The following is an 11,717-nucleotide window of genomic DNA, read 5'->3' as shown; positions in this document are numbered from 1 at the left end:
ACCAGATCAGATTATCATTATTAAATTATTCATTTTATTTATGCTTAAATTATATGTGATTACTGTTAAACTGAAGAAATTACATAAAACCCTTTTATTAACTTATGTGAAAAATTATGCAATAGGATCAGTTACAATGCTCAATTAGGTTATTCACGGCGTAATTACAGATCAAATAGTCTCTGACAGAAGAACTTTCAAGTCATCCGACAAGCAGAATTTTTTTGAAGCTGGAATATATTCAAACCAAGATGTCTCCTATATGCCAGTCAGAACAACCAGTGCAAAAAAATATGAATTTATTAACTCACCCTAGTCAGCCTAAACGCTAACCATAATATTCTATCAACACGGATAGAACTTCTCTTATCTCTATCCTTTAAATCAGGGCTTATGAGAGGCCCAACTTCGCCTTGAATAAACGCCTGATGGATGGCATTGGTATCAACAACGCTAGGAAAATACTGCTGTGAAAGATTTATTGTAGGGTTGGAGCTATCCACGGAAGTCTCGAGCTCATAAATCACATTAGGGGGCCGCGGAGGGAGATTATAAGGATATTCCTTTGACCATATCAAACCGTAAATCGCCCAGTCATCTTTCAAAGGAGATGGAGAAGGATATGATTGGGCTTCATATAAACTGTCAGTGTCCGCAAGATAGGTCAATGTGGTTAGAAAATGCATTAGCTCTGACCAAGGAAATATTACATGGTCATGCTCTGAACTAACCAATAATAACTTCCAGACATGCACGTAATCTTTAATGTAATCCAGAAACACAAGCCAGGCAAAAATATGGCTGTAATGATCCGGAGTTGCTACTGTGAGTGCCATGCTCAGCATTGAGTATGAGAGATCTTTAGCTTTTCCTATTGTGATCAGAGATAACTTGAACGCATCAGAATCCATGTATTCTTCAAGCGTGAGGATAGGCACTTTCTCACTATATGGTGGCGGCGAATTTCTCTCTCCACTTGAGGATTTTGTGGTAATATCAACAGAGAGCGAGCCAAGGTTAATGGCCGAGATTTCGTCCTCTAAATCAGAGAACGAGGCAAGAGGGTCTTCATCAAAATCATGCAGTTCTTTATCAATATTTTCTTTAATGTTTGGACGGAAGAGAAGAAACTCATCTTTACTGACTTTGTCATAAAATGTGAGCTGGTGTAGGGCATTACATTTAAGGCCCAATTGAAACAAACTGGCCACATTCACGATAGCATATTTGATTCCATCAGCTACCCAAGCCCTTGGTTTGTTAACAGAACGTAGAAATGATGCAAGATTTATGGAAAAGTTTTTGGCCTTTCCGAGAGTAAACAACATCGCATGGAGCTGGACAAACATCAGATCAACTTTCTGCTGGTTTCTTTCAAAAAGATCGAAAGCAAGGTCGAATAAAGGCACAACAGAATCTCTAGAAGACGCATATTTTTCCCAGGATGATAAACTTTTGCACTGGTAATACAGTTGATCTAAAATAGCGTTCTCTGATGTGAATGACAAGTGATGGTAAATGCGGCCAATGCCTGGAGTGACAAGCGAACAACGAGTATACCACATGAATGACTGTTCTTGCCAGCACTGTCTCGAATGAGAGTCTTCGCGTTCAAGAACCATGCGACATCTAGCAAGGTCGCCGAGTAATTCCATCCACGTAAGCCGACTAACTGGATTGCACTCATACAATCGTCCCACTAAGACGTAAACATAATCGACGAAATTACACAGAACCTCGTTCGACTGAGGAAGGTAAACGCGTAAAATTTCAATTAATAAACGAACGCCTATTTTCCATATCCGAATCGGAATCTTGTGGGTTTGAGGTAATGCTCTGATGGATGAAGTTGCATTAGCAATGCTGCAAGCAAATATGAAATCATCATATTCCTCTATTAATTCTTCATAGAGTCGAACTATGGCGCTCCAGGATCGTTGTGAAAAATGGCTTGATGTTATTTCAGTAGCACAGTGCGACTGAGCTAGGAATATATCAATGCATACATGCTCTAGATAAAGAATCCGAGTATATAACAGGCTTATCAGAGATTTGATTTCATCGACAGATAAATGTGGATAGTCCAAACCGGATTTAGGTGGAAGTGATCTAACCGGAGAAGAAGATAAATTACTGGGGTTTTTTAACACCATTACTCGACCAGATTGCCTGCTAGTCGACATTGAAAAATCAGGAATAGTAGTAGACAAAGATCGATGCTTTTCTTCATTGATGAGACCACCAGCAATATTATCTCGAGTGCGATGCCCACGCCTTCGTCGTCGCGGATTCAATGTCCTGGGGTCTCCAGTAGTACCATCATTCTGATGTATTTGTGGCGAAGCTGGGGAATTGTCTGTCTCGTTTGCAAAACCGGGGAAGAGGTCACCATCTGTACCATGTTCTGCCGAAGTCCTAAACGACTTGGACTGAGCAGTGTCATGAATCGCAGTCACAGCCAAATCTTCCCCTGAATTAAGAGGATGTGCGTAGCGAGGATTCACAGGTTGTTCCTTGATCCCTCTCCGACTGTTTAGAGCCTCCTTTAAGGACAAAGAGGTAGCCGCAATCGAATCCGTGCGGGGATCATAAAGCTGCTTCTGCTTGGAACGCGGAGCCTGATTCAAGTCGACTGACAGCTGAGAAAGACTAGAAGCAGTCACATCAACTTGTGACTGAATTGAGGATGATTCACTTGCCGCATTAGCACTTGCAGAAGATGCTGCGGCAGGTATGAGCACAGGCAGCGAGCGATCATAGTCGGGGTCTCGGTCGGGTAGCACAGCACCAGGAATCTGAGTTCCCAAAGCACCTCCGCGACGACCAGTCGTACGACGACGACGTCGACCAGATGTCGAACTAGAATTAGGCGTCTGGCCGGAGTTGTTCGAAGTTGACCCTGCAGGTCTTATTGCGAGGGAAGAGGCCGCTTGTACAGCGGCTGATCCAGCTCGAGAAGAAGGATTGGAAAACGGACGATCTTCTTTCATCCCGAAATCCGAACAATAAAGTTGGTGTTGGAGTAGCTGGTGTTGGTTGGCAAAATCAGTTGCTAATCCTCAAGGCAAAATAGAAGGTGGATTGATTTGGGTGGGCTGAAAACGAGGGTTCATTGGGCAAGTCGCGTGTAGAAATCGAGCCGAACGGAGAACAGAGAAACAAGGAAATGTGACTGGAAACGTTAGTAAATGATAGAGAAACCAAAAAAGAAGGACAAAGTTACCTTCAAGTCTGACAAATGAGTTTACACCCTTATGATTGCAGCTCTGAAAGTGTGCGCGCGCTTGTTCGAAAAATGGAAATAGAAGAGTAAAATATTACGATCGAATGCTTGGCTAGTTAATCTCGCCCACAGCCTTTACAAAATGCTGGTGGACTTTGAAACATAATACAATGTTCCAGAGAAAAACTAGTGAAATTTTCAGGTTCGATATGTCTTAAACCAGAATAGGATATCAATTTGCGGATTTCGTAGAGAACGTTGTTAAGTAGCAGTTCGACAATGGGCCAGAGAGGTACAAATAGCTAGCAGAGTCAAGGGACTTACCCGGATTATCTCAGATGACCAAGATATGCTCTAATAAGGAGTTCGTGTACAACAAGAGAACCTGAGACCTGGAAAAATTAGAACGCAGTTTGGATCAAAAGAAAATTTCCAAGTAATTGTCAAATATTTCATGTGAATGATAGCTGTTCCGCTTATTTGATCTAAATTTTGCGATTTCGACCACAAATCGGGTGCAAGTTTTAGCCAAATAGGACATTTCTGATTTGCAGCACTACAGCACCGCCGCATGCTTTACGTGTCAATCCCAATACTTCCTTTGATCTTACATTCGCGCAGCCAAAGAACAGAGAGTGCGAGCAAGCTAGTTTGGCGATAGAATCAGCCAATCTCTGGTAGTCAGGTTCAAATTCAAACGAGCATTTGATCAAGACATTACTCTAGTTGCGGCAATTCTGTAATAAGAATTTATTTTTTTTGACAAAGCAGCCATGATTGTTTCTACCGCTATCAACCGGCTGTCAGATAGTAAGAGAACACCTTGCAGTTCCTGGAATTACTATTTTTGTACTAATTGATATCTACAGAACTTCCTCTCACCGCATATACAGATGATACTTTGGTAAGTGCCTCAAATTAACTGATATCGCGACGGATCTGACTAACTGCAATCCCAGAGTGCGAGCGAGATATCAAAGTATATTGCAGAACAAAAGGATCTGATCCGGAAACTCAATGCCTCATCAGAGCCTCGAGCGTCAATTGAGTCTGGTCCATACACGCATCATTACTTGATTTCAGATGGCGTCATATTCATCACCTTCTGCGATAAATCCTATCCGAGGAAACTAGCGTTCACTTATCTCGACGAGCTCAGCAGGGAGTTTATTAACTCATATGGTCGGAATATCGAGCAACCGGATCTACGACCGTTTGCTTATATCACTTTTGGTAAGATTTAATTTTTCCGGAAACTTATTGTTATTGTCTAACATGACCAGAAAATTTCATCCAGAAAACTCGCCGAGTTTATGAGGACACAAGAACCAATGTGAATCTTGACAAACTAAACGCGGAACTGCAAGATGTAACTCGAGTTATGACCAAAAACATTGAGGATTTATTATACCGCGGGGACAGTCTCGACCGTATGTCTGATATGTCATCGTCTCTACGTGCAGAGTCGTCGAAGTACCGCAAAGCGGCAAAGAAGATAAACTTTGATGCCATGATCAGACAGTATGCGCCTGTTGCAGGAGCAGGCCTTATTTTTGTATTTCTAATCTGGTGGCTCTTTCTGCGATGAATAAGATGTACCAATATATATATTTATTTGAAGCATTTGTCATTATTTTGTACAAAAAGATAGACTCAATAAACTCCTCAGCGCCGGAATAGTATAAATGAAATTAACGAATGTATCAAAATGGATCTTCATATGGATCTTCTTCATCATAATCATCGTCTTTTTCGAATTGATACACAATCGCTCCTGTACCTACTGCAGTCTCGTCCTCCTGGGCCTTCATATACGGTAGCTCAACTTGGTCTCGCGCTAGACGCTGCTTTTCAGTTGTTCCGAGATTAAAAGTTGTCAAATCACCCGCCAGGTTATCTGAATCATCTGTTGAAGAAGAAGCGGCACGAGGAGATAAATACGTGAACGTATGACAATCGAAGTCGTAGACGTAAGAACCTTCAACTGCACGACCGGATTTCCGGCGTTGCACTAGGTCAAGTCGGCACTTACGAGCATGTGATCCGAATGGAAGAAGATATGTGCCAGAGTTACTTTTGAACTGAATTTCTTCATATTCCATCTCTGCATTGGATTCACGATATGGATGAACAGAGATTATGGTCGTAGCTAGGTAATTCAGCTGAGCGAGTAATGAAGGAGTATATATGCTCGAAACAGGATATGCATAAGGAAACGCCTCTGACCGAGTCACAACAACCAAAGAGGAATTCTGTCGAATAAGAGGAACAATAAAGGAAGTCAGTTCGCTCGGCAAAATAAAATCAAGTGTGTCAATCAGGATCAGAGTTCTCTTAGGAGAATCCAAGAAAGGTCGAACTTGATCATGAATTTGAGCTATTGACAATCGATGGCATTTCAAAACCGATACACTTTTGCCTGTCAACCAGGTTAATTCGCCGGACGTAGTTTCAAAGGATAATACGACGACGGCCACATTACTATCACCTTGATGTTTGTATGCGAATTCAAACAGAAGATATTTCGCGCTTTGCGACGACGATGACAGTAGCAATATGAGTGGAGAAACGTCTTTCAGCGCGACCAGACGAGGTAATAGCTGGATGATCTGCTGTTGAGCGTACTTTTGCATCGAAACCAGCCAGTCAGTAAACACAGTCTAATCCGCTAACTGATTCTAGAACTAATTTGACTTAAAAATTACTTTTATCTCCAATGTTATCAATCAATTGTAGTGAAATGCAAAAATGCTACTTCAACCAGAAAATTCATGGAGGAAGAACTCCACTGGAGCGCCGCAGGGTACGTTCATGTCTGACCCCGGCTGTCCGAGAGAAAAAATATTACAAAGTTCAGGTTGTTTGCACTTACCTTGTATATTACTTCCAACACATCTACTGAAGAGTTCTGTAAGACTTGAGGAACTAGCGACACTACAAAATGCTGCGAGTAATGTCTACTGCGACATCAGTCGTCAGCTGGACACGCGCATGGAGCTCTACTAATTCTCGACGAGGACTGGCGACGACAGTTACAGTAGTCCCGCAGAACTTAACTGAAAAAATTGTGCAAAAATATAGCGTTGGCCTTGCTCCTGGGAAATTTGTGCGTTCAGGAGACTTTGTGTCTATTAAACCGCAACATTGCATGACTCATGATAACTCGTGGCCAGTGGCAATGAAGTTCATGGGCCTTGGAGCTACAAAGGTGTATGATAATAGACAGGTTGTGTTGACACTGGACCATGATGTGCAGAATAAGTCTGAAAAAAATCTGGAAAAGTATGCGAACATCGAAAATTTTGGCAAATCTCACGGCATAGATTTTTATCCTGCCGGACGTGGAATTGGCCATCAGATTTTGGTCGAAGAAGGCTACGCCTTCCCAGGAACGTTAACCGTAGCCTCGGACTCGCATTCAAATACATATGGCGGCGTGGGCTGTCTTGGAACACCTATGGTCCGAACGGATGCCGCTGCTATCTGGGCTACAGGTCAGACATGGTGGCAGATCCCTGCTGTCGCTAAGGTCGAGCTCAAAGGTAGACTTCCCGACGGAGTCTCTGGGAAGGACGTCATTGTAGCGTTGTGTGGGGCCTTTAATAATGATGAAGTCCTCAATCATGCCATAGAATTCACTGGAGATGCTGTCGCAGACTTGACCGTGGACGACAGACTTACGATTGCTAATATGACCACAGAGTGGGGCGCATTATCTGGTTTGTTCCCGGTGGACGATATCCTCATTAATTGGTTGCGAGGACGCGTTCTACGCCTTCGACAACCGCATCCGAGAATTTGGTCAGACAGAGTTGAGCAACTCGCCACAGCGCTTGCGAACGGTGATGAATCCTTGCGGGCGTCCGCAAATGCGTCGTATGCCAAACATCTGGTTCTTGATTTATCTACTCTTGCTCCCTACGTTTCTGGTCCTAATTCAGTTAAAGTGATGAACTCTTTAACAGATCTTTCGCGACAGAACATAGCTATCCAAAAGGCTTATCTCGTTTCGTGCACGAACTCCCGTCTATCTGACATTCGCTCCGCTGCAAACGTAATCAAGGGACACAAAGTTGCTCCTGGAGTTGAGTTCTACATCGCTGCAGCTAGCTCAAATGTTCAGAAAGATGCTGAGGCTGATGGATCTTGGCAGACCATTCTTGATGCAGGAGCAAAACCACTTCCTGCCGGTTGCGGGCCATGCATTGGCTTAGGAACGGGTCTGCTGAAGGATGGCGAGGTCGGTATATCTGCCACAAACCGAAATTTTAAAGGTCGTATGGGTAGTCGGGAGGCACTGGCGTATCTAGCATCTCCGGCAGTCGTTGCTGCGTCTGCCGTACTCGGAAAAATAGGATCTCCGGTGGAGGTGGCCGGGCTTTCAGTTCCCGAGACAGCTGTACTTTCCAGTACCGAGATTCCGGTTACCGATGCTGTAGACGCTGCAGAGGGTGATGCTCCAGCGACACAGGTTTTGGATGGATTCCCAGCTTTAATCGAAGGAGAGCTTGTTTTCTGCGACGCAGACAATATGTGAGTTAGCATCTTTGTTTGGTGCCGCATTGAAAGCTAACACAGGTACAATCAGCAATACCGATGGCATTTATCCTGGAAAATACACTTATCAGGATGATGTACCTCGGGACAAAATGGCCGAGGTTTGCATGGAGAATTACGATCCGGAGTTTGGTCAGAAGACCAAGGCTGGTGATGTTATTATTAGCGGATTCAATTTTGGCACCGGCAGTTCTCGAGAGCAAGCTGCTACTTGTATTTTAGCTCGAGATATCCGCTTGGTAGTTTCGGGTTCTTTTGGAAATATTTTCTTTCGCAACAGCATCAACAACGCCTTACTGACTTTGGAACTTCCAGCTTTGGTTGCACTTCTACGCCAGCGATACGCCAGTGCAGAGCCGGAACTGACTCGAAGAACAGGTCTTTTCATTCGTTGGGATGTTCCGAGAGCAAGAGTCCAGGTTCGTGAGGGTGAAGATGCAGATGCCAAAGTCATTTTGGAACAGAAGGTTGGTGATCTGGGCCCTAATTTGCAAGATATTATCATCCAGGGAGGATTAGAGGGATGGGTGAAAAACGAAATTACGAATTAAATTTGTACATCTAATTTATAGACTTCTTTGATATAAGTTATTGAACTACTTTATGCTGTTACATATCTTCTAACTAATAATATCGTTATTGCACATGTATAGCTGGCCAAGGAAACTGTAGTGAGCCGCAGCAAAGTTCTCCCAATGTGAGGCTTGTTTCCCCGCAGTGACTGCAGTGACCTCAGTGGCCGCAGAGGGGATCGATCGGTGTCCCAGGCTGGAAAGGACGGTCCCCGCAGCGAAGTGAGCCCAAGAATAGAGAGAACAGGCAAGCACGGAGGGCCGTGAAATACGGAAGAATGAGATATAGGTTAAAACTGGGACTCCGACGGAGACTGGTCGGAGTACTGACGGAAAGAAGGAGATATGTATGTCGTGACAATGAATGCACACATATCACAACCGAATACTGAGTGCCAAATGAGGTAATTACTACTGAGCGGGGTCTCTAGACTGGCCGAATCGATTTAGTATTTACCCGCATGTCAGGCATGATGTTTAACCAGGCTGGTCTAGCCGATCGCCGCGGGGTTGAAGGAAGAGATATAAATTGCGAGCAGCAGAACGTGAGGTCTATTGAAGTTGCAATTTGAGTTGTTGCAGAGCTTATATCAGCAAAGGTGCATTATATTATCATTTAGAATTTTCCCAGCCATTACTATCTATCAGGACAATGAAGGTTCTCGCTGTTCTCTACAAGGGCGGCCAGCATGCTAAGGACGAACCTCGAATGTACGGGTGTCTCGAGAACGAGCTTGGTCTGCGCGGATATCTGGAAAGCAAAGGACATACCTTTGTCGTCACAGATGACAAAGAGGGTGCGAATAGTACACTTGATAAGGAAATTGTTGATGCAGAAGTATGAACTGAAACCAAAATGTTGGATGCTCTAGGCTCACAACTACTAGATTGTCATCACGACTCCCTTCCATCCTGGATACATCACTCGCGAACGTATCGAAAAGGCAAAGAAGCTGAAGGTGTGCGTCACGGCCGGCGTTGGCTCTGATCACATTGATCTTACCGCTGCAAATGAACGTAAGATTCTTGTTGCAGAAGTGACGGGATCTAATGTGGTCTCTGTTGCTGAGCACGTTGTGATGACAATTTTGGATGTAAGTGTCTTTCTGAGTTCGTATGAAGCTTACATGGACTGACGGTTCCAGCTTGTGCGTAATTTTGTACCTGCTCATGAGCAAATCATCTCGGGCGGTTGGGATGTTGCTGCGGTGGCCAAGAACTCGTTCGATGTCGAAGGCAAAGTCATTGCTACCATTGGGGCTGGCAGAATTGGACAGCGGGTATTGAAACGTTTGATTGCCTTTGATCCTAAGGAGCTTTTATATTATGACTACCAGGGACTACCTGCTGAAGTTGAAAAGGAGCTTAACTGTCGCCGCGTGGAATCTCTCGAGGAACTTGTAGCTCAGGCTGATATTGTTACCGTGAACTGTCCGCTTCACGAGACTACAAAAGGACTTGTCAACAAGGCATTGTTGGCCAAATTCAAGCCAGGCTCATGGCTGGTGAATACCGCACGCGGAGCTATCTGCGTTAAGGAAGACGTAGCTGCTGCCTTGAAGTCTGGCCATCTGCGTGGATACGGCGGCGATGTGTGGTTCCCCCAGCCAGCGCCGGCCAGTCACCCTTGGAGAGACATGCGCAATCCATATGGAGGTGGAAATGCCATGACGCCGCATATTTCTGGCACTTCAATCGATGCTCAGGTTCGATATGCCAACGGAACGAAGGCGATCATTGAGACGTATCTGAACGGTACGAACGATTACCGCCCGCAAGATCTGATTGTTATCGACGGCCACTATGCTACGCGCGCTTACGGATCCGACAAAACTACAAAATAAGAGGCCCAATCTTCTTTTAGACTTTAGTGTGAGAGAAAGTGAATATATAAATATATTTGAGAGCAGCATCGTATAAATGTAAAAGAGTGGTCCCGAATATCAAGTAGCCCGATTAAGATCGACTTCATGTGTCAGGCAGATCAGTGATCTGAAGCCACGGAGCATCAGCGAGCGCAACTCACATGCAGTCATAGAACTATTGCGACATAGCAGGTTGTATGAGGTGATGGCATTTGAAGGTGGAATATAAGACGCGGGCGGAGAACAAGCACATTTAGCTGGATCAGATCTACGAAGGAGAATAAACACCTAGCAGGATTGCAGAAAGACCGACAAACCGCAGAAGGACAAAATGGTATCGAAAATAATTGAAGAGGTCACGGCGGCCAACGCAGAATACGCCTCGAAGTTCACAAAGGGCTCGCTGCCTCTTCCGCCCGGTCGCAAATTCGCTGTCGGTAAGCCCACATAAACGCGGAGTTCTGCGGTATGCGCACACTCAAAGCAAGATCGCGCTGACCTAGCAATATTGCTCAGTAACTTGCATGGACGCTCGTCTTGATCCTGCTAAGGCATTGGGACTCGAGGAAGGAGACGCACACGTGATTCGCAATGCTGGTCAGTGAACACAATAAGGGGAGAGGGGGTGGTGGTCCGGAAGGGCAAGCAAGGAGAGGATGGGAGGAGCTGACAAGGGGGTGGTTGCTGTTGTAGGCGGTCGAGCGAAGGACGCGTTGAGATCGATCATTATTTCGCAGCAGCTTCTAGGCACCGAGGAGGTGATTGTGATCCACCACACGGACTGTGGTATGCTCACGTTCGAAGACTCTGAGTTGCATGGTCTGTTGAAGGAGCGTTTTGGCAAAGACATTGCAGACCTCGACTTTCTGCCATTTTCCAAGTAAGTTGGAGAGAGAGAGGAGCCTCGTCCAAAACGCGTTGAACGCGTTTTGGACACCGTCCTGGGCGGAAACTGCCGGAGAGCTAGCTGTGCTTAGTGCCGGCAGAGACACGTGAGATGCTCGAGCTGAGACGTCAGTCGACGGAACCAGCCTGGTAGAGAGACGCCGAGAGAGATATACAGATATACAGAACGACTGACATGGCGTGAAATAGTGTGGAAGCTAGCGTAAGGGACGATATAGCGCTGATTCGCAGTAGCGGCGTCGTTCGATCCGAGATCCCAGTCAGCGGATATGTGTACGAAGTCGAAACAGGCCGGATCCGACCAGTGGAGCAGTAATCAAAATTTCTCAGCAGCCGGCGCTGGAGACGCAGGATGTGCAGGACTCGGACGGATTCGCCGTAGATGAACAATAGACTGCAGATATCTCATGCATGAGGATCTATTACACAGCCGTATCTGGTAATATAATGAATGATATATTTGCACACATAGTGCTCGCCCCGCGTTAAACATGGCAGATCCAATCCCATCTCAGTGCCCAACAAGGTCTAGCGTGCAACGATGCGACCCCCTTAGCCGCCCCTTAAGAGTGTTTTTTACCGATTAGGGTCGCA

General features: G+C 45.1%; 6 protein-coding genes across 6 annotated transcripts; 4 read left to right on the top strand and 2 right to left on the bottom strand.

Annotated features, from left to right (window-relative positions):
• Positions 1-27: 27 nt before the first annotated feature.
• Positions 28-3,484, bottom strand: V1516DRAFT_668569 (uncharacterized protein). Its single transcript, XM_066921023.1, has 3 exons — positions 3,224-3,484; positions 312-3,172; positions 28-258 (listed from the first exon to the last, which is right to left on the bottom strand). Exons 2-3 carry the CDS (start codon positions 2,988-2,990, stop codon positions 172-174), a joined length of 2,766 nt encoding a protein of 921 aa, XP_066779973.1. The 5' UTR covers positions 2,991-3,172; positions 3,224-3,484; the 3' UTR covers positions 28-171.
• A 131-nt stretch (positions 3,485-3,615) lies between these two features.
• V1516DRAFT_668565 (Longin-like domain-containing protein) lies at positions 3,616-4,899 on the top strand. The gene is made up of 4 exons (XM_066921022.1): positions 3,616-4,033; positions 4,093-4,127; positions 4,183-4,456; positions 4,507-4,899. The coding sequence occupies exons 1-4, from the start codon at positions 3,997-3,999 to the stop codon at positions 4,809-4,811; spliced, it is 651 nt and encodes a 216-aa protein (XP_066779972.1). The 5' UTR covers positions 3,616-3,996; the 3' UTR covers positions 4,812-4,899.
• On the bottom strand, positions 4,690-6,049 carry V1516DRAFT_668564 (Elongator complex protein 5). The gene has a single exon (XM_066921021.1). It carries the CDS (start codon positions 5,854-5,856, stop codon positions 4,927-4,929), a length of 930 nt encoding a protein of 309 aa, XP_066779971.1. The 5' UTR covers positions 5,857-6,049; the 3' UTR covers positions 4,690-4,926.
• Positions 6,050-6,053: 4 nt separating this feature from the next.
• Positions 6,054-8,431, top strand: V1516DRAFT_668563 (uncharacterized protein). Its single transcript, XM_066921020.1, has 2 exons — positions 6,054-7,756; positions 7,812-8,431. Exons 1-2 carry the CDS (start codon positions 6,165-6,167, stop codon positions 8,329-8,331), a joined length of 2,112 nt encoding a protein of 703 aa, XP_066779970.1. The 5' UTR covers positions 6,054-6,164; the 3' UTR covers positions 8,332-8,431.
• Positions 8,432-9,004: 573 nt separating this feature from the next.
• On the top strand, positions 9,005-10,196 carry V1516DRAFT_618390 (uncharacterized protein; the record flags this gene model as incomplete). Its single annotated transcript, XM_066919409.1, has 3 exons — positions 9,005-9,190; positions 9,240-9,446; positions 9,498-10,196. 3 exons carry the CDS (start codon positions 9,005-9,007, stop codon positions 10,194-10,196), a joined length of 1,092 nt encoding a protein of 363 aa, XP_066779969.1.
• Positions 10,197-10,427: 231 nt separating this feature from the next.
• Positions 10,428-11,628, top strand: V1516DRAFT_668558 (carbonic anhydrase). Its single transcript, XM_066921019.1, has 4 exons — positions 10,428-10,654; positions 10,734-10,814; positions 10,911-11,097; positions 11,313-11,628. Exons 1-4 carry the CDS (start codon positions 10,549-10,551, stop codon positions 11,437-11,439), a joined length of 501 nt encoding a protein of 166 aa, XP_066779968.1. The 5' UTR covers positions 10,428-10,548; the 3' UTR covers positions 11,440-11,628.
• Positions 11,629-11,717: the final 89 nt, after the last annotated feature.

Source organism: Lipomyces oligophaga, assembly GCF_038497815.1.
Source record: "Lipomyces oligophaga strain CBS 7107 unplaced genomic scaffold V1516scaffold_1, whole genome shotgun sequence".
NCBI classification, from domain to species: Eukaryota; Fungi; Ascomycota; class Lipomycetes; order Lipomycetales; family Lipomycetaceae; genus Lipomyces; species [Lipomyces] oligophaga.
Note: the sequence above shows the minus strand (reverse complement) of the source record. Positions and strands in the feature narration are given on the sequence as shown.

What these genes read in the sequence shown, in the direction of transcription:
- V1516DRAFT_668569 (XM_066921023.1), bottom strand. Translation starts at nt 2,990, where the DNA reads ATGAAAGAAGATCGTCCGTTTTCCAATCCTTCTTCTCGAGCTGGATCA. An exon ending in TAGCGTTTAGGCTGACTAGG is followed by an intron (nt 259 to 311) that starts GTGAGTTAATAA and finishes ACTGGCATATAG; the next exon opens with GAGACATCTTGGTTTGAATA.
- V1516DRAFT_668565 (XM_066921022.1), top strand. Translation starts at nt 3,997, where the DNA reads ATGATTGTTTCTACCGCTATCAACCGGCTGTCAGATA. An exon ending in CATATACAGATGATACTTTG is followed by an intron (nt 4,128 to 4,182) that starts GTAAGTGCCTCA and finishes CTGCAATCCCAG; the next exon opens with AGTGCGAGCGAGATATCAAA. An exon ending in GTTTGCTTATATCACTTTTG is followed by an intron (nt 4,457 to 4,506) that starts GTAAGATTTAAT and finishes TAACATGACCAG; the next exon opens with AAAATTTCATCCAGAAAACT.
- V1516DRAFT_668564 (XM_066921021.1), bottom strand. Translation starts at nt 5,856, where the DNA reads ATGCAAAAGTACGCTCAACAGCAGATCATCCAGCTATTACCTCGTCTG.
- V1516DRAFT_668563 (XM_066921020.1), top strand. Translation starts at nt 6,165, where the DNA reads ATGCTGCGAGTAATGTCTACTGCGACATCAGTCGTCAGCTGGACACGC. An exon ending in TTCTGCGACGCAGACAATAT is followed by an intron (nt 7,757 to 7,811) that starts GTGAGTTAGCAT and finishes AGGTACAATCAG; the next exon opens with CAATACCGATGGCATTTATC.
- V1516DRAFT_668558 (XM_066921019.1), top strand. Translation starts at nt 10,549, where the DNA reads ATGGTATCGAAAATAATTGAAGAGGTCACGGCGGCCAACGCAGAATAC. An exon ending in ACACGTGATTCGCAATGCTG is followed by an intron (nt 10,815 to 10,910) that starts GTCAGTGAACAC and finishes TTGCTGTTGTAG; the next exon opens with GCGGTCGAGCGAAGGACGCG. An exon ending in GACTTTCTGCCATTTTCCAA is followed by an intron (nt 11,098 to 11,312) that starts GTAAGTTGGAGA and finishes GGCGTGAAATAG; the next exon opens with TGTGGAAGCTAGCGTAAGGG.